The following is a 21,774-nucleotide window of genomic DNA, read 5'->3' on the forward strand; positions in this document are numbered from 1 at the left end:
ATTAGAAGCGATTTCTATAAATGAAAAGGCATTTAAAGATTTCTAAATAATAAAAGTGAGCAATATTATATTTGCTTAAATAATAGGCAAAACATTTATTACATCTTATTTCCTGGTCTTCACCTCTTATTGGGAACGAATATGCTAGCTGGACACCAATGGGATATGTGAATAAGATGCAATTGTTGCCTAGAAATTTAAGCACCGAGTTTGTGTGGAGTGAATCTGACAGAGAAAACTATTTTACTTTTCCAATGGGGCAAATATGAATCACTTAAGTAATTCAGGCAAGCATAAAGCATTTATTAAGGGTGAGATGTGCCAAGATTTTTAATAAACTGTGGAAACAAATAATACATTCATTCAATATATGTGATAGAAAGCAAGTGATCAAACAATAAGGGACATTGATTTCATGTGAAAATTGGTGGAGCAGTGGGCTAATGCCTCCTTAAGTAACACCAGCTGCCTGCAATTATTGCAGGTTCGAGTCCCACCAGGCTCAAGGTTGACTCAGCCTTCCATCCTTCCGAGGTAGGTAAAATGAGGACCCAGATTGTTGGGGGCAATAAGCTGACTTTGTAATAATGCCGCTTGGGGGGGGGGGGCGAAAGCCCTAATAATAAGCAGTCATATACATAGAATGAAGGCTATTGCTAAGCACATTTGATTTGTGCTTAGATTGTAAGCCGCCTTGAGTCTTCGGAGAAGGGCGGGATATAAATGGGATTAAAATAAAAAAATAAATAAAATAAAATAAATGTGAAAATTGAATCCAGAAAGCATTGATTCTAGATAATATTCCACAAGTGGCAAATATATGGGTTACATCACCCACTTTCCCAATTAAGTCTGTATCTTAATATACTTGCAGGTATTCAAGGATTTCCAGAATATGCTCTCTATTGTTTAGTTGTTGGAAAGGCTAGTTCTCGCTACCAAAAGAAGAAATGGCTTTCTTTAAAAGAAAACACGGTTTGCTAAACTTTCAAAGGAAGTATGGATGCCATGCTAAAATGCTAATAGCACCTTTATTAAATGGTAATACAGAAACCCAAAATTCCAGACAGGCGACACAATCATCTCGTGCATCACTTAAGGATCCCTAAAGGGATTTTGTGCTGCTCTTCCAAACTTCAGATACACATTAAGATCCCATTTAGGAGCTAGGAAAATATGGGGAAAAAATCATTCTGGCCATTGTGGTATTCTCCAAGAAGTTTCAAGTATTGGAAGCTTTTATGAAAGTAAAACCAGACCTTCCCTACCATATGGAGCTGGAATTTGTCACAGATCAGCTGTTTATTTGCACTGTTCCACAATGCAGCAGGACAACTTTTCTGAAAAGAGAAATTTGGAAACTTTATTTTTAGAAGATTCTTTCCAAAATCTAAGCATAGAAGAACTTTTCACTGATAAGAAGTTTTTTTTAAAAAAATTCCATTTATATCCCGCCCTTCTCCGAAGACTCAGGGCGGCTTACAAGCTTAGTAGTAGCCTTCATTCTATGTATATGCCTGCTTATTAGGGCTTTCACCCCCCCCCCAAGCGGCATTATTACAAAGTCAGCTTATTGCCCCCAACAATCTGGGTCCTCATTTTACCTACCTCGGAAGGATGGAAGGCTGAGTCAACCTTGAGCCTGGTGGGACTCGAACCTGCACTAATTGCAGGCAGCCGGTGTTACTTAAGGAGGCATTAGCCCACTGCTCCACCAAGTGGCTGAGAGAAAAAGATTCGTAAGCTACCTACTGTTCCATCTTCCTATAAAACCAGAACAAATGAGTAAATTTTTCAGAGAGGTAGTATGAATTAGTCAGCAGCTAAACATTAGAGTTTATAGCACTTTAAAGACTAAATAACTTTATTAGTTAATCAATATAGGTCACAAACCATGTGTTTAGATGGAACTGATGTAGTTTCATCATGCTTACCTGAAACTGATGGACCACCTGGCCTTTGGCTGTTCTTCTGATGTTTTCCTTTTTCCTTTCTGGTGCTATTAGTACTTTCTTATATATTTTTTTAGATATGTGTGCTGATTGGAATTGCTCATGCCTTAGTCATCTATCGGGTTGTGGTGACAGTAGTCTTTACTCAGTCCAATTCAAAATTCCTTCAAGAGAAAGCCACTACTGTGGCAGTCCTGACGGGTGCAGTGATGCACTACTTGAGCATCATCATTATGAGCAAGGTACACACCTGCTACTTATTTTGCAGCTGTCTGTTCTGCAGGCACTCTGCACTTGTATAATTTATATTTCTATTGCAGGTGAACAAGTATATTGCACACATTCTCTGTGAACTAGGTAAGAAGCATTCCAATGCTGTGTCCATTCATCCTTCTATCTGAAATATATATGTACTGAATGACTGTAGAGCAATCTGTTTTCATCTGTGCTGTCAAGCTGTAAAATCTGTGGCTCAAGATAGCCAGTCATGAAAGATGAAGCAAACTGTATCTCAATATAACTAGAAAATATCAAGTTGAAGATTTCCAAGTATAGGGGATGAATGAAGACTCACTACAGAGATGTTCCATGCTGCTTGAAAAATATTTTCTTGAAACTGGTCTCATGCATGAGACCAGATCAGATGTTCCAAGGACTATAGCTGACTGCAGTTTTGTGCCTTTTTTTCCCAGAGAGGCCAAGATCATTCAGCGAGCGAGAGAAAAGCTATACAATTAAAGTATTCACCTTCCAGTTCTTCACCCATTTCTCTTCTCTCATCTACGTTGCTTTCTTCCTAGGGAGGTAAACAGTAAGTAGTAAACTTGGGAGAGTTAGATATTGGGCAACTGTAGGTATTAGAGCTGAATCTCAAGATCTAAGTTTTATTAAAAACTTTGCCACCTTTTTCTGTAAAATGATTTGTAAAATGGGAGTAATGATGACCTTTTCTTAAAGTTTATTGTGGGGTCAAACATATAGGTTGGAGATCTCTTTCCTGTTAGAAACGAATCCAACCTTCCTTCTATTAGAAAAGATTGTTGAGAAGGTGATTGTGCGTTAGCTTCAGTGTATCTTGGATGAAGTAGATTATCTTGATTCCTTTCAGTTGTGTTTCAGACCTGGGCATGGGACTGAAACAATATTGGTCATCCTTTTGGGTGATCCCTGGTGGGAGCGAGATGAGGGTAGTGCATCCACTCAGCAGCTTTTATTACCACTGAATGTAGTCTGTTTTTGGACTGGCTACCACTGACTTGGGGATAAATGGCAATATATTGTGCTGCTTTTCTTCTTTTCTCTGTGGCCGGTTCTAGTCAGTGTGGTTTGGAACTAGAGATTCCACCCTCAGCCCCTAGTGTGTGGGATTCCATAGGGTTTGGTACTCTGCCCACTCCTGTTCAATATATACATGAAGCCATTGGTTGAATCATCTGCCTCCATGAGGTGGGATACCATCAATATGCTGAAGATACCCAGCTGTACATTTCTACCCCAGAATTAAGCAATGTTTGGTGTTTGGAAGCTGTGGGGTCTGGATGGGAACCCATAGGCTTCAGCTAAACCCTGGCAAGACTGACTGGGTTTGGGTTTGGGGGCCTTCAGGATCTGGGAACCTACCATCTTCAGTGCAGGATGTGGTGTCATTGTCCCAAACAGAACTGGTGCATATTCTGAAGATCCTTTTGGATTCAGAGCTCCTGCTCAAGGAGCAGGTGGTAGTTGTGGCTAGGAGAACTTTTGTGGAACTTTGGGCTATACACTAGTTGTGTACCATTCCTAAATCAGCAGGCTCTACTCTGTCACTTGTGCTCTGGTCACCTCCCAAATGGATTATTTTAATGAGCTGTCCATAGCTGCCCTGGTTATGACCTATAACACCCCACATAGCATGATACATTTTTAAATGTATCATTCTGTGTATAATGATTATCAAAGCTATTATTAGGTTTTGGAACAATTCATATTTTAATCTCACTTCCTTATTAGGATTAATGGCCGTCCAGGATCTTATGTACGTGTGGCTGGCAAATGGAGACTGGAAGAAGTAAGCTACTTTACTAAGTCCCCTTTTCTACTCCTCTCTTGATCTCCCATTAAATTAATTTCTCATTCATATCTTAGCATACTGGAATGGTTTAAATCTTGGCTCCAGATGAAGATTATTCTGTTACTTAAATCTCACTATAACTTTTGACTTGCACTCTGAACTTTCTATAAAAGTTATCAGAAGGAACCATCCTAATACATGTGTTAATGATAGTAATGGGTAGGTATGGATGCAAGATGCATAAGACAAGTTCATACACTTAGAACTAATTGGGTCGATCATTCTCAATGTAATATTTGGTCAGATGATTTGGGAGAGGATAAAATGGAGAAAATAAGGATCTTGTATGCTATTTGAGAGCTCTTGAGAGGGAAAGCTGGGCAAACATGTAAAAAATGTACAGACGTGCATAATTTTCTAGCTCTTTCCCCATATACCTTTTGCAGAGTGATAGTAGCAAAAAAAAATGACATTGGAAGCACCCTTTACTTACAACATTTTCCCCTTTTTTTAGTGTCATCCTAGTGGTTGCATTACAGACCTTTTCATTCAGATGTTTGTAATTATGGCATTAAAGCAAACTCTCAGCAACCTCGTGGAGTACTTGCATCCGTAAGTAGATCATTGCACAGTTACAGCTCAAGTGAAACTGGTGTGTGTGTGTTTCAATTCTGGGAAAAGAAATGGTGAATTGTACTTCTTTGGCTTCAGGACAAAGGAGTAGTCTTGTTCTTTAAAACCAATATCTAGGAATGTGGGTGGAGCCTCTCTTCTTTTGGAAGATGTGGTGCAGCCCATACGCTTAAATAATTTAAATCTAGGATAGAACATCCTGCGATGGAATTTTTTTTCTTCAACCTGGGTCTTTGCCTGTGAGATAGGCAGCCTGCATTTTTATATCAAACAATTGGAGAACCATGACATGAAGGAGGCTCTCTTGGAGTTGGCGATTGTGGAATAACAACATTCTGTCCTTTTTTTTTTTTTGCTATTGTGAGTCTTCTCCTGTGCACACATATGGTAACTCTATAAACACTTTGAAGTAGGAAGTGAAGGCAAGGGCTTCATTCACATGCTTGTGCTTAAGGGATTATACATATGGTTGCAGCAGTTTGTCCCATTGTGGGAATCCTATTTAAGAGCATCTTGATCTGGTAAACTGCAGGAATCATATCACAAATATTTCTTGAACTAGTATCGGGCAGCTTCTGCACCAAAACAAAACAAGAACAACAAAAAACCGTCAGCAGCCAGAGGGCAGCACAGAGACATAATAATGATGTTCAGAGTGGCAGCTTTTTGTGTGATTACAATTACTATGGAGAGTAGGCACAGTTTTTGTTTGCTTTGCAGTGTAAAGGTACATTAAGCCTCTCTGAAACTTAACCCATTTGATTTCTTTATTCTTCCAGTGAAGTTTGATTGGAAATATGTTGTCAAATTTAGCTAACAACTGAAATTTCTCTGGGACTTTGAAATCCACAAGTGGTTTGGGATCTGGCAATTGCCCACCTCATCATATATAGAGAAGCAAGTTTTTAGAAATTGCCTCACTTCTTAAATGGAACATAGCTAATTGTTTTCAAAGAGTTCCTACATTACACAGGTGAGCATGTTATGGGTCCCATCTACAAAAGAGTTTCATCTGATGGACCCAGGAGGAGAACCTTTTATGCCGTGGCACCCATCCCCTGGAACATCATCCTTCCTGAGGTTAGATTGGCTCAATCATCAGGACCTTGCGGGCACAGGGAGCCTGCAAGATAGTTTTATTGTCTGTGAGCTGTTGGCTGGCCTTTTCCTGCACTTTTTTTTTTAAATGAAGTCCTTGCTGCTCTCTGAGCTTGTTTGCTTTCTTGCAGACATTTCATTACCCAACTAAGTTACATCACACTGAAGAACCAAGTTCAGAGCGCACCAAGGACCCCACTCCTAAGCTATAAGCATTCTCTTCTATTGTTACTTTTTAATGCTTACACAGTTAATTGTTTTAAATTTTATCTATATGCATTTGGTTTTGCTATTTAATGTGTGAGCCATTCAGAGTCCGGTGAGATGGGTGGCTATGTAAATTTAAAGAAACACTAAGGGAAGTGTTACCTCCAGTGTGAATCAAGCCTATGAATAACTGTTTTCTCTGCAGAAACATTCAAATGACTATTTGGAGAGAGATCTGTGAAGTGTTCCAAGTACAGATATGCTAGCCTTTATGAAAAAATATACATTTACCAAAAATTATAAAAAAGAAAGGCAACTGGTTAGCTGAGAATCTGGGAAAATGGGAGTTGTGAGTTCTACATTTGGGGAAGTCACCAAGTTGCAGGATGGGTTGATTATGTCTATTGTTGGCATCTTTAAGAGTGGATATTCATGAGCAACTTAACAGTAGACAGATGTCTTCTTTTGAATCTTACTTTCCTTAATGTTACATGTTTGCCCCTTCAGCTGCCTGACCTACAAGTGCCGTCTGCTGTGCAGAAAGCCCCAAAGAATTGATGTGGAGCAGACATCCCAGGACTTGTGCAAGGAGGAATGGCTGTGGAACTATCAGCTCAATGAAGTCAATGTCTTCACCTTGTTTGATGAATACATGGAAATGAGTAAGTGAAGTTCAGTGAAAAAGCTCACAGAACATTGTAAGAGTCAGCAACTGGCCATGGGGGCCAAACTAAGGTTAGAATGCTGGCTGTTTTGTCAGTCAAAGCCACATGGTAGTTTTGAGAAACATGAGAATGAAATACTATAGCTGTATTGTTGCACTGATTGCTTTCAGTTTTTCTTATCACTATTGCTTTGAAAGAAATATTCTTGATCGCAATGATAATATTAACATCTTGAATACAACTTGTACAGTTAAAGTATTGGATTGTTGCTCATAAAGCTCAAGCATTCTGAACTAGAGCTCCCATAATGATTTTTAATGTCAGATATTTTTCTCAGAAAAGGTATAGACAAGCTCTTGGACTAGAATATACAGTACAAATCCTTTTGTGCCCAACAAATTTAGTATTCGAAAGCTTATATTCTTTCATTTCCTGCCTCTTTTCAGCCTCTTCTTTATATATCCTTAGTGATCCAGTACAGCTTCACCACTATTTTCGTGGCTGCTTTCCCCCTTGCACCATTTCTGGCCTTTGTCAATAACCTTTTTGAGATTCGGTTGGATGCTATCAAAATGGTGAAACTTCAGAAGCGAATGGTGCCCAAGAAAGCTAACACCATTGGTAAGTTGCAGATCAAAGAGATTTTTTTCAGCCCATTTGCTAGGTCTGCTTGATGCATCAAAACAGCAATTTTACTGTGATAAGGCATTCTTTTGATACAGCTGCTTTTAAACAAGGAGATAGAATTTGGGGATTGAGTCAAATGCTTTGATGGCCTTTCAGGTCCAGAGCAATACATCAACTCAACAACTAAAACCATTAAAGTACAGCCTTCCAAGTTAAGATCTAGCTGGGTTTGGCCCAGGGTGGATTTGATTTAAACCAAGTCAATTTAAATCATGATTTAAATCACTAGTAAAAAGGCTTGATTTAAATCAATTCGATTTAAAACATAATTTTTAAAGAGCAACTGTCATCTCTGTCCTGCAGCAGCTCCTCCTCTGACCTGCTGTTGACTCACCGACAGTCCCATTCACTTTAATGGGATGGCTGGTGATGTGGCAGTGACACAACAAGGTAAGGGACGTGGCGGGCATCAGGTGAGTGGATGCCCGCTAACAGGTGCTGCCATGGTAGATCTGAAATGACAGGTGCTCTTTAAATGTAAGGACTCATTCTTGCTGGTAGTTAAAATCTTTAATATTGTTATTTGCAAACAAAATGAAAGCTTCATATTTAGAATAATAAGCTGTCAGGTTAGTAAAACAGTGAGATTTTAGGTTAATAGGTTAATCACACATAGTTGGAGAACTACTCAAACTCTTTTATTTAATTAAAACACTTAGTTTACCAAAAATGTAAATATTGCAGAATATACAGCCTCATGCTCCATAACTAAGCTGCATTTCATGCTTAACAAACTAAATTATTAATGTATCTTAAATAGAAAAGTATCTTTTATAGATTTTTACTCCAGAAGCATTTTATTAAAATAAATTTGATAAAAATAAAAACAAATCTCATTTAAATTTTAAAAAATCCAATTTTTTTAAAAAAAATTAAAAAAATCGATTATTATCTACCCTAGTTTGGCCACAGCAAAAAGGTCCAGGTAGATGCTATTTGAAGAATGAAAATGAGGAATAAAATATTTCCAGTTTTCTCTCTAAATCAGTGTTTCTCAACCTTTTCAACTTCAATTCCCAGAATTCTCCAGCTAGCATGTTAAAGTTGCCAAGGTTGAGAAACTGCTCTAAATAATACAGAGGTCACCACATTGTTCCATATTGCTTTTTCTCTCAGAGTGAGAAAATCCTTGATACTCCAATTAATTAATTGCAGCCTATAGTTCATTTATATTCTATATTTTCCACTAATAATGCTCTATTCAAAGCGGTTTGCAGGAAAAGGACTATTCTTTCCTATGAGGGGCAGTCAGGGCAAATTCTCTTTGTTCCACATATTGACTAAGACTCTTTTGTTTTTCATTCCCTTTACAGGTATCTGGTACTATATCCTAGAAACAATTGGTATACTTTCTGTCATTGGCAATGGCTTAGTTATTGCCATCACCTCAGATTTCATTCCCATGCTGGTGTACCGATATACAGTCAGTCCATGCAAGCAGAAGAATAATACTGGCATTGAGTTAGTATTATCTGAAATTCTAATATGGCTGTTGAATATAATGTATACTTTATTTGTTCTTTATTTAAATAGATATATTTTTCATAGTTTTCCTCTAAGCTTATGGCTAGTAGGATAAAAGATATGGATAATCTTTATTGTTATCATCATATGAATATAACTGAGTTTCATAAACATTATATATTTGTAAGGATTAGTGACCTAGTATTTGTAGTGGACCCTGTTGCTTCTCTTCCTGATAATGATAATAATAATAATAATAATAATAATAATAATAATAATAATAATAATAATAATAATAATAATAATAATAATAGGACCTTGGAGGTCATCTAGCCCAACCCCCTGCTCAGGCAGGAAACCCTATACCATTTCGGACAAATGGCTGTCCAGTCTCTTCTTAAAAACTTCCAGTGTTGAAGCATTCACCCCTTCTGGAGGCAGACTTTTCCACTGGTTAATTGTTCTAACTGTCAGGAAGTTTCTCCTTAGTTCTCGATTGCTTCTCTCCTTGATTAGTTTCCATCCATTGCTTCTTGTTCTGCCTTTGGGCACTTTGGAGAATAGCTTGACTCCCTCTTCTTTATGGCAGCCCCTGAGATATTGGAACACTACTATCATGTCACCCCTCGTCCTTCTCTTTGTTAAACTAGACATACCCAATTCCAGCAACTGTTCCTTATATGTTTTAGCCTCCAGTCCCCTGATCATCTTTGTTGCTCTTCTCTGTACTCTTTCCAGAGTCTCAACATCTTTTTTACATCTTGGTGACATGACATGTTTATCTATGGTAAATAATTGTAAACAACTCAATTCAATGGCTTAATTCACATGATATGTTGAACCACATCGACTGGGTTCCCACTACTAAGCAATCTAGAATGTAGTCAAATAGCTGAGTGTCATGTGCATGTGGCCTCTTGGTGTTAGACTTCTATCAAGTAGATAGATTAAAACGAAGAAAACAATTAGAATTGTTTCTGTTTCTTTTCTGTGCTTGAAAACCTCAGAAAAGGAAGTTTTCTAGACTGGCCACATTTTGTGAAATATGTATGACAGAATATATTTGACTCTTCCTCACAAAAAATAAAACCAGTATTGTCCCATTATTGAAGGCCTTCATTTAATCATATTACATGCATGTCCTCAAAAGTATGGCACAGAGGAAAAATATCTCCCATGTTTGACCACCGAAGAACCCAGTGGCTTTTAAGTGCTTTCTAACTTAATCCAGATGCATACCGATGAAATATTTTCTTCCATGTTTCATGTAATAATGAAATTACAATATTAGGGCAGATTATTGTATTAGGCAAGTAACTTGAATTTGCAATTGGAAATTTGAAACATGGCATATTTATCAATGTTGCTAATAGGAACTTCAAAAGAATTAAGATGTGTAAATATATAGTGTGATGAATAGGACTGGACATGGAAATGGAGCCGTCTTTCAAGATCATTTCAAATCTTATTCCATGGCAGTGGGTCCAGCAAAGAGGACTTACTTTTTGGCCTGTATTCTGCACAGAACAGAGTGGCGAAGCTGATAATGCACAGAATCTCCTCTTTAATGATGCAGAGTGAGATAGAGCTATAAGAGAGGTTCAATGGGGGCATTTTTTATCATTCTTAGCAGTCAGAGTTGCCTCAATTTGGACTCCAATATTAGGACAGGTAGTAGTAGGTTGTCTTGGCTGCTACTTATCAGGTTCATATGGATTATTTCCAGCTTGGACCCGAGGATATGTATGAGGAGAGATGTGAACCACCACTTATTTGGTCAAGCTTTTCCTTTCCTGGTTGTCGAATCTGTCTGTCTGTCTGTCTGTCTGTCTGTCTGTCTGTCTGCCTGCCTGTCTATCTATCAGTCTGTCTGTCTGTCTGCCTGCCTGCCTGCCTGCCTACCTACCTACCTACCTACCTACCTACCTACCTACCTACCTATCTATCTATCTATCTATCTATCTATCTATCTATCTATCTATCTATCTATCTATCTATCTATCTATCTCCTTGAACCCTGGATTTGTTCCTGCACACTTTTGAAGAAAGACCTTTATTGACAAAGTCATTTCTTGACCCAGAAGTCCTTTGCAATTATAGCCCAGTATCAAATATTCCATTCTGGAATCTGAAATATTATTGAGAAAGTGGACTGATTTTCTGGATTAATTTCAGTCAGGGTTTCATCTGGAATATGGTACTGAGACTGCTTTGGTCAGCTTGGTATATAACTTAGGTAGATCATCTACTTCTCCTGGAGCTCTCAGCAACTTTTGATAGTCAACCACGGTATGCTTCTGGGCCTTCTGGCAGAGTTGGGTCATGGGGCTATTGTTTTGCAATGGATCAAGTCCTTCCTCTTAAGACATGCCCAGAAGCTGGTACTGCAAGAGTTGTTGAACAGCTATGTCACTGACTTATGGTCTCCTCCAGAGTTCTATGTTGTCCTCTGTTTTATGTAATATCAACATTAAACTGAAGGAGGCCATTAGACTTTGGAAGTGAGATGCTATCAGTACACCAATAACACCAAGCTTTATTGCTCCTTCCCTTCTAATAGCTGTATGTAAGCATTTGTTATTTAAATGATAGGGTTTGATTTTAATTGCATTAAACTTATTTTGTGGGCATTTGAATTTTTGATTGTTGTTAAGTTACCTTGGATATTAGAATGAACCAAAAGGGGATAGAAATGATTAAATAAAAATCTCTTATGGTCCCATATTAAGTGTGTTACAACCTGCAGAACTGACATATTGCACACTGATTGTTGCTTTGTTGTGCTTTCACAGCTGTTTGACAGGTTATGTCAACCACAGCCTTTCAGTTTTCAATGTCCAGCACTTTGAGAATACTGTGAATCTGACGGGTCCAATGGGGAATGAGATAACCCACTGCAGGTATTGGCTAATCCCTATCAATGATCCTGTGCCTCATATTCAAAATAGAAAAGTACACAGCAGGCCAGACAATGTTTTTGGGTGTAGACTGCCTCCTTTTCTATAATTTATATTCAGCACTGCAGTGACAGGACTGATTTTTACCAAAACTGATTTTACATATATACACGTACTAGGGTTTATTATATGCTACTTCTGTTTTACCCGACTATGCTCAGAGCTCTTTAGAAGTTAAACAATAAATTACATTAAAATAAACAATATTAGAACAAACTTTACATTGGCATTCTAAGAGCCTTTGCCTACTGAAGGAAAAACAGCAATTCTAAAGCAGAGGAAAAAGTATGTCAAGTGGGAAAAATAAATAAATGGTGAAGTTTACCTGTTTCTATTCATTTTATCCAGGTACCCAGATTACCGAAACAGTGATGACTACAATCATTCTATTGAGTTTTGGCACATTTTTGCTGCACGTGTTGCCTTTCTATTTGTATTTGAAGTAAGTGTTTGAGTTACAAAAGTATGGACTTAGTCAGGTGCAGACAGCAAAGTCTATAGAGTTAGTTTCAGGGGAACTATTTATGAGCATGGACAACCACTGAAGAACACTATTGAAGACTAATGTACAAAACCTTCGACCAAAAGGCAACCTATGTCTGTAAGGCTTTCCCATCTGCCCCCCCCCCGGCCTCTCTTCAAACTCCACCACATTTCTTTATCTGAAAAAGCATCTCTTCCTTCACAGGTATTGTGCTGTCTTTCTTTGTGTGTATGAAAGGGAAGTAGAATGGGTTGTGTGTAAGAGTAAGAATGGAGCATGATAGAGAGCAAAACAAGAGTGGGGTGGGGAAAGGGCATCAACACCTGCATCCAAGCAGTGGACTTGAACTGTGATCTTCTTAACAGTTGTCGACATATGGCTTCCAGCGTGAACATCCAGAGCCAATATAGCCTGCCTTAATGGTCTATGGTTTTACTAGATGCTTGATTACTTCAGTAGGGCGTATCACACTGAAAGCGTTTGTCTCCTTCAGCGAAGTGTGATTGAAATCCAGATCAATTCAGTTGCTTCATCATAAACTGATTATTAGTTGAAATCTATCTACAAACACTTGCCTTTTAACAGTTTCATAGCAGGAACTCAGGACTTTATACTGCAGCAGATAAATCAGGATGGAATTTAACCACTTGAACAGAGAAATTGACCAGTGCAAATATCCTGTTTTAAAGAAGCTGCTGATGCCAGAACATTTGCAATGCCCCCCCAAAAAAGCTCCAAATCTGTTTGCAGATAGGAATCCCTTGTTATCTGCCAAATATTTGAGAGGCCAGATCTATTTAGATTAGAGATGAAATTATGTTTTGTTCTAGGATATGAGCATCATTAGAATGAGTTATCAATAGAAAATATTTTATCTCATACCTTGAATCCAAAATTCAGAAGGCACCACCCAGTGGTAGGATTCACCAGTTCGCACCAGTTCGGCAGAACCAGTAGCTAGCTTTTTGTTGCCCAGGCCCAGAATGGACTTCTGGAAGCAGCATCCACAGAGAGAACCGGTTGTTCACATATTTGAATCTGACCACTGGCACCACCTTATTGTAGTAGGATTTACATTTTGTGCTAATCCGTAATGTGTGGTTTAGTTTGGCTTGATGTATGATTTCTAAAGTTTGGGTTTAGGCTTCATGTATAAATTAAACCACTATGACTTATTTGATAAACTATAAACTAACAGTTAAATCAGAGTTGGCCCAAAGAGGGTTCCTGACCATTGCATCTGGATGATCTATGATGATTTCCATATGATGGTTGATTTATAATGCTATTATCATTCTGAACTCATATACAGTAGTAATGAAATTAATCCATGTTCCAGGTAGTTTAGAAGAGCAGTTTGCTTTATTGCGATTAAATATTGTCTACTCTAGAAGATAAAGCAGATTCTGCCTTAAGGAATAGTATAATAATTCTCAGATCCTTTTCCAGCATGTGGCTCTTTGTGTTAAACTAATTGCGGCATGGTTTGTGCCTGATGATCCCAGAAGTGTTAAAAATGACCATCTGAAAGAAAAACGCAAGAAACTAAAGCTAAAGCTCAGGTAAGTGTTTATCAACTACAAAACTCTCAGAGATACAGCATTGAATATGAAGATTGCCAGTTGACAATTAGGAACATTCATCTTTTCCAAATGTATCCATCTTCTTTGCTTTGCCATTGAAACATATTAATTATGTTTATATTAAGAGCCTTGGTGGAGCAGTGGGCTGATGCCTCCTTAAGTAACACCAGCTGCCTGCAATTAGTGCAGGTTCGCATCCCACCAGGCTCAAGGTTGACTCAGCCTTCCATTCTTCCGAGGTAGGTAAAATGAGGACCCAGATTGTTGGGGGCAATTAAGCTGACTTTGTAATAATGCCGCTTGGGGTGTGTGTGAAAGCCCTAATAAGCAGGCATATACATAGAATGAAGGCTACTGCTAAGTTTGTAAAAGCCGCCCTGAGTCTTCGGAGAAGGGCGGGATATAAATGTAATAAAAATATAAAAAAAATATAAATTAGCTAAATATTTGTAACAGTAGCAAATATTTCAGACATGTCAAACTCGCGACATCACGCGACGTTGTGCAACGTATCGGGACGGTTTTGCCATTGCTGGCAATGGGATGGGTGCGGCTTCTGGATGATGCATCCGGCCTGCAGGCCAGCAGTTTGACACCCCTGAAATATTTGATTGTAAAAAAGTTTATTCCCCAAGCACCTTTTCAGAAATAAAGGGGCCAAGACTAGGATTAGTACAGTAAAAAAACTTGTTTGCTTTGGCTATTGGAGTTCTTGCGAGCCCTGAGTTGATGCTGCACAGCAGGGGTGTCAACTGCCAGCCTGCGAAACTGCATCCACCCCAGCAAAAAAGTTGTGAACTGTCACATGTCACGTGACGTTGTGAGTTTGACACCCCTGCTGTACAGTATATTAACTGTTGACTCCCTTGAGCATTCTGCCCTTTTTGAACGGTACAGACAGAACCATGGAATGTGAGGCCTCTTCTTTATGGCTGTGGCTTGCTTGTCTCCTTGTACATTGGCAAGATAAAAGAAGCAAGCAGGCAATTGCCTTGATTACTCCAAGTACAGGTAGTCCTCGACTTAACGACCGATCGCTTAGTGATTGTTCAGAATTACAGCAGACCTGGAACGGTGCGTTATAGTCTGTAAAAGCACTTCTGTCCATCGTAAAATGTCATGCCACCCCTGCTTGGTCACACGACATTTTAGGTGCTTGTCAACTGGCTTGCCTTTGCAATTGATTGTAGTGTCCTAAGGGTCCCATGACTGGGATTTGTGGCTCTCTTTTGCTGGTTTCCAGAATTTTTTACTGAAAAAATAAAAATAAAAAATGACCGTTCGGAAGAATAGGTTTGCACTGAAAATCATGACACTCACTTAATAACTGTGGGGATTCACTTAACAACTGTTGCAAAAATGCTGTAAGATCAGGTCTGCTCACGTGAGTGCCTCACCTTACAACTGCAATGACTTACAACTGGAAATGCAGTCCCAATTGTGTTCATAAGTCGAGGGTTACCTATAAGGCTATGAGGACCCAGTCCTGTCTTGATGTTCAAATGCAGTCAAACCCAGACTGGAATCTATTTTCATTCTTCCTCTGGGATGAACTCTCACCCCTTTGTGATCATTGTTGTAAAGGTTGTAAAGGTTCCCCCGCACATGCGTGCTAGTCGTTTCCGACTCTAGGGGCTGGTGCTCATCTCTGTTTCAAAGCCGAAGAGCCAGCGCTTGTCCAAGGACATCTCCGTGGTCATGTGGCCGGCATGACTAGACGCCAAAGGCGCACGGAACGCTGTTACTTTCCCACTGTAGTGGTCCCTATTTTTCTACTTGCATTTTTACTGTACGTGCTTTCGAACTGCTAGGTTGGCAGAAGCTGGGATGAGTAACAGGCGCTTACTCTGTTACGCAGCACTCAGGATTCGACCCGCCAAACTGCTGACCTTCTGATCAATAAGATCAGCGTCCTAACCCACTGAGCCACCGCGTCCCTTTGTGATCATTACCTCTGCTCAATTTCTGTTGGAGCTTTTTCACATGGTTGAAAGCCTGCTGGGTGCAATCCTGGAAACACAATATAAAGTTCAATCATTTGAACCCTGAAAATCTCACTTTAAATAACTGCCTTGCTATTCTGTGAATCACATCAGTTGCCTCCGTATACCTTTATGGATGTGTTTGTTTCATTTTAAAGACTGACTGGGACTAGGGTACTAAATGTCTTGCTATTCATGGATACTTTTGATCTTAGATAACATGAAAAATAACCAACTACTTATAGCATTAAAATCACTGGCTTTTTAGATCAGAAGATATTTTTTTCCCCTGAGCTGAGAGCTCTACATGACTATTGAATAGAATCTATAACCCAAAAACTAATGGGCAGGGCAGGGCAAAAATTAATCATGATCTTGTTTAGACTTAATTAGAATGCAAATCAGTGAAGATGATTACACCCTGATTATTATGAAACAATTCCACTATTCTTACGTTTTAAATATGTTTCTGATGGATTTGGGAGGGTTCCAATAAGGGCTGTTTTGAGTATTGCCTGTGCTGTTTTGCAAAATTGAACGTAGCGTTGAGTGGAACCAAAGACAAACCAGTTTTAATAATAGAGATGAGGAAGCAGTTGTTGTTGTTGTTTTAAATAGATGCTCGTGTCTATTCATTGTTATTCTGGAAGCCACATTGAAAGTGTGTTATCTTACCAACCAACAGTAACATTTTCGATAACATCAGTACATTCTCAGTAAGGCTCCCATTTCAGAAATGCCATCAATAATTGCAGCTCTGTCTCTTTATCACAGCTAATTATTAATTTGACCAGCAGATTGCTGGCAGGAGAGTCCAAGTGACAGTAGTCGCTTCTTGTCCTCACCACTTTTTTTAGTAAAACAGAAAGGGAGGGCTTGCTTAAAAGGAGAAAGCCAGGAGGAGGAGGAGGAAGAGATTGGATGTTATGTGTATATACTCCACAATACTCTAGAAAGAATAGCAAAAGTTGAATACAAAAGAATGAATAAGGGATAGTTACTAGAGCTACAAGTAGCTGTAGACTACATACAGGTAGCATCAAAACCCGGGTGTCTACGAAGATCAGCTAAATGATTAGCTAAATTGCTCAGGAGGTCTGTTTGCCGCCAACCTTTCCCTGCCTTGCTACCATTTCCTCTTATCTCATTTCCATCCAGAGTTCACCTTCCCCCCCTCCCCTTCCCTGTTCCCTCATTCCCGTCCTGTGTTTTTCCCCCTCTCTTTTGCTGTTTGTGCTAGAGGTGGGGATTGTACATGTACAAACATGAATTTGTTTATGTAAAAAGTGAGTGGTATATACAGATGGGAATTAATGAATTATATCTGGAATACATTATTTCACATTACAATTCATTTTAATTACTAGTTCTGTTTTTAGTTTATATCATGACGTTGTCCTGCATGGAGGTAGGATGGGCTGTGGCTTTTAACAGATCTCTCTTTCTCTCCCTCCCCATCTCTCTCTTCCTCTCTCTATGGTCCTTGATTTATGACAGTTGAGCCCAAAATTTCTGTTGCTAAGTGAGACAGTTAAGTGGGTTTTGTCCCATTTTATGACTTTTCTTGCCACAGTTGTTAAGTGAATCACTGCAGTTGTTAATTTAATAACATAGTTATTAAATGAATCTGGCTTCCCCACTGACTTTGCTTGTCAGAAGATCTCCAAAGACACTGGGACATAGCAACCGTCATAATATGGATCAGTTGTCAAGTGTCTGAATTTTGATCATGTGAGCATGTGGATTCTGCAATGGTCATAAGTGTGAAAAACAGTCACTTTTTTCAGTGCCACTGTAACTTTGAATGTCATTAAATGAACTGTTGTAAGTTGAGGACTACCCATACTACTAAAACTCCTGTTTGTGTGTAACTTTTAACAGGTTGAAGTGGTACATTGTAGGGTGACAATTTTTGAATAAAGTACCTCAAATGGGCTAACTTGAGGATGTGTCCAAAATCCAGGGCCTATCAGTCCCATGGAATTAAAATTTGGCAAATTAAATAAAACATTTTATGATGTAATGCAATATATTATAAAATATGTGCTGTGTTCAACTGTGGTGAACCAGCTTTTGTGGCGTTTGACTGTGCTATACAGTTCAACATGGGTCATCTTCCCTATCTGATGGTGCAGTGGTTAGAATGCAGTATTTCAGGCTAACTCTGCCCACTGCCAGGAGTTTGATCCTGACAGACTCAAGGTTGACTCAGCCTTCCATCCTTCCGAGGTCGATAAAATGAGGACCCAGATTGTTGGGGGCAATATGCTGACTCTATAAACCTTTCACAAAGTGCTATAAAGCACATTAAGTTCTATTGCTGTTGTTATTGCTATATTTTTAAAGAACTTTTCCAGTACATTAGAAGCTCTACCATTATTAAAGATATTGAAGAATCTGGTAAGGAAATATCTCTGAAATGATGATCCATGGGTTTTCTAATGTATAATAAACATAACTCATACATACACAAGTGTGTCATTTGGACACATTCGTGAAGGGATGGGGAAATAAAGTTTTCAGAATTTATTACTGCTGAAATTGGTTACTGTTAGTTAATAAAGGAGAGAAAACTAAGCATTGCACAAGATTTATGTCCATTTCTACATATAGAAACAATATATAATCCTACCTTCCTTTGGGGGACTTATTACGATTTTGGGGCATAACTGGTTTATATCATGTCCAGTTCACAGTGTGGCTCAAGAAACATATAGGAGGCTCCCATATATTTCTTTATTAAATGTACATACTGCTACAGTTCCCATGGTCTCCCAACAACAAAATGTAATAACAATACATTTAAAACAATGCAATTAAAATCTGTGGTAAACAGATTAATCTAGCTTCCAAGTGAAGGCTGTTTCACAGAAATGGAGCCAGTATTGAAAACAGCATGTCCTGACCTCAGGTTTCCTCACTTTATGAAGGAGCCATCGATAATTTTTCTTAGAGTATATTGGGCAAGTCATTTCTAATTCGAGAAGGTGGTCCAGTAAGCATTTGAAGTACTGGTGCCAAGCTATAGAAGATCATGGGAAAACAAGCTGAACATTATATACTGTCTGGTAGGATGATGTCCATATTTCAAACACTTTTAAGGGGGGGGGAGGTTTGGCATTCCAACTTCTATACCATACTCACATTCATTTTTATATCTTTGTATCTCAGTTCTGAGTGATGTACAAGAGTGTCCTAAGATTTCCTATATCAGTGTAAACAAGACAGTGCCTCTTTAGAGTCTAAATTGTTTTGTTGAATTATATATAATTCAAAGACTGCTGAATTCAACTGAAGTTATAAAAACTATGTCTCTGTATTTCAGAGCAATGGATGATTCCACAGACATATAGTAAAATATGGTGGCTATATCACAGGAATAGAAACAAATGCTGAGTGAAATGGTGCTATATGCTTTGAAGATGCCAGCAGAAATCTGCAGCCATGCCTAGTCTATCACTTGCACTGTTCTTGGATTTTATACTTCGTCACCAAAATAGCTTTGTATGGTACAACTGCTTTGAAATTTCAGTGATTTGGGGAAAATTAGACTCATGTGAAGGAAACAATTACCAGAAGACATGTCATCATCAATGTAATGCAGCACTGCAGAAGGCCAGAAGCATTTTCAAATGTTCCATATTCTTCTGTAAGAAGTTGCAGTCAGTAAATCTGTCAAGGTTCCGACAGACAAAGACAAATAAAGCAGAACTCCGAAGCTTGCAATTCCTCAAAGAACATGTTTATTGATACAAAGTATCGGCACTTCAAAAGTGAAACCAAGTCTGAAGAGATGCATAACAATTCTCCAGTACAAAGTTAAGAAATCCCACCCCTAAGGCTATGCAAGCAACTACGTTTCCCCATAAGCTTGTTGGCCGGCTTTTCATGAAATGCATGGCCCGCAGTCTCGGGATCAGCCGATGACCTTGGTTCCCATGAGAGAAAATCTGAGAGAGAAAGTCTGTCAAACACCCTCCCTCCGAGCTATGTGTCAACTAGAAATGAGAAGGAAAAAAATGGCTGCAGCCATGCTCATTCTAAAGTTGACAAAATCATTTGTGACCTTTTTGTCTTGCTAAATTCTACTCAGAAATGTTGTTTACTTTGTTAACTCAGACTGATAATCCAGTACTATGGGAAATCCCTGAACAGTCTCTCACTTCCTGTACAATATCAGAACCAATTATTTACTGATAATCCTTGATTAGGGTAAATATATGCTGCTTGCCTAACAGAGTCCTTAGCCAAATACCCCAATTTCTAGTAGAGACAATATTCCCTCTTTACAGATAATCTGAAACTGTTCTTTATATTTGGGAAGAGCTAATAGAGAAACACTTCAAAATGTCTCTTGTCTTTACTGTACATATCATTTCTAGATTATTTTCCCAACCTTTGCATGCCATTTTGATATATATAGCAACAGGTTTCTTGTATGTCAGTTTTTAAGAGTAATCCAATTTGCCACTAAAAAGGGGCAGCTTTATTAAGATCTAATGCATATATTGTAAGGTCTAAATTATACATGGTTCTTGATCCCACATTCCAATAAGCTGTTCTGGATATGCTCTTATTTGATTTCTTTTATGTGTGTGTGTTTTTTTAAATTTACCTATACTTTTTCATTTACAATTTGGGTTATTTGAGATTCTTCATGCAAGTCATTCTGGAACCTAAGAGCATTTTGCCTAATCCAGAAATCATGTATATTGCTACAAAAATGAATCATCTTAGAGAATCCTATTTATCTCAGAAAGATAAGTTTACATAAATGCTGGGTCCAGCAAAGATGAGAACTGTGGTAAAATTAATACATATAAAAAAGACGATTTATTAGGAATGTAGCTTGTTGGAATCTGGGTGATGTGTGAGATGAGCTTCAGTTGCTGCATTGATTTTGATTTTTATACCATTATGTTTTCCTTCCAATCAAGCGTCTAATAATGCTGAAAACCAAAGAGTAGCTGAAATTTTATCATTGCTATTTATCTATGGATTTAAATTTAAATTTAGTGTCCATTCCATTCATAGCTTATAGATGAATAAAACAAATCAACACTGAAGTCAATATGTTAGTAATACTCTGTTATTATAATCCTTTAACTTAGATTCCCTCATGGTTCCCTATTTGTGAATTTCATTTGTTTTCATTAAAATACTTGTATTACAAACTGACTGTAATCTGTTTAGGTACAGTTTTTCTTTTCTTCAGAGCCAAATTCTCACTTCTTGTAAGGAATTTTAACTATTGATTTCAATGATCACAATTATATTCTCTGGCTCCTGAAGTCACATTTATAATTGGGACTTTAGATTCAAAAGAGCATACAAAGACTAAATAACAACTAGGTACTTAATTGTGTGAATTTACAATGGGTGCCAAGCATCTTATTCCAAAGTTTAATGTTCTGATAAATTCTAAATTTGATGGTAAATTAAACTTGGGCTTTAATTCTGAAAACATTTTGTTCAAGGATGGTTTTTTGTTTTGAAAAGTTAAGAATCTTAAAGATAAGATGAAAAACGTGAATCAGTTATTTCACCAAGAATTTTTAATGCAGTTTAAAATTTCTATTTTTTTATCTTGTGTGCTTTGCAACTTGTTTAAAATAAGATTTTTTTCAAATACATTATTAAATGTATACATAATATGGATTAAAATATTTTATATAATAAAATTTTAAGAAATAAAAATGAAAATTTTGAAGCTTTATGTATAGGTGGTACCTTGCTCAATAGTAGCAACTGTGAGAGGGATCTCGGAGTCCTAGTGGACAATCACTTAGATATGCGCCAGCAGTGTGTTGCAGCTGCCAAAAAAGCCAACACAGTGTTAGGATGCATTAACAGAGGTATAGAATCAAGATCATGTGAACTATTAATACCACTTTACAATGCCTTGGTAAGGCCACACTTGGAATACTGCATCCAGTTTTGGTCATTACAATGTAAAAAAGATGTTGAGACTCTGGAAAGAGTACAGAGAAGAGCAACAAAAATGACTAGGGG

General features: G+C 38.1%; 1 protein-coding gene across 2 annotated transcripts in view; it reads left to right on the plus strand.

Moving 5' to 3' along the window:
- ANO9 (anoctamin 9) overlaps positions 1-21,339 on the plus strand; it is a 56,563-nt gene extending 35,224 nt beyond the window's left edge. For both annotated transcript variants that reach the window (XM_083348977.1, XM_083348978.1), the window contains exons 13-24: positions 2,030-2,194; positions 2,273-2,309; positions 2,645-2,756; positions 3,942-3,999; positions 4,517-4,614; positions 6,448-6,602; positions 7,074-7,226; positions 8,606-8,753; positions 11,549-11,656; positions 12,062-12,155; positions 13,647-13,759; positions 19,088-21,339. In XM_083348977.1, the coding sequence (XP_083205103.1) occupies positions 2,030-2,194; positions 2,273-2,309; positions 2,645-2,756; positions 3,942-3,999; positions 4,517-4,614; positions 6,448-6,602; positions 7,074-7,226; positions 8,606-8,753; positions 11,549-11,656; positions 12,062-12,155; positions 13,647-13,759; positions 19,088-19,115 (1,269 nt within the window). In that variant the 3' untranslated portion in view covers positions 19,116-21,339. The remainder of the gene's footprint in view (positions 1-2,029; positions 2,195-2,272; positions 2,310-2,644; positions 2,757-3,941; positions 4,000-4,516; positions 4,615-6,447; positions 6,603-7,073; positions 7,227-8,605; positions 8,754-11,548; positions 11,657-12,061; positions 12,156-13,646; positions 13,760-19,087) is intronic.
- The last annotated feature ends 435 nt before the right edge of the window (positions 21,340-21,774 follow it).

The sequence above is a fragment of the Vipera ursinii genome (genome assembly GCF_947247035.1).
Source record: "Vipera ursinii genome assembly, chromosome: 1".
Lineage (NCBI taxonomy): Eukaryota > Metazoa > Chordata > Lepidosauria > Squamata > Viperidae > Vipera > Vipera ursinii.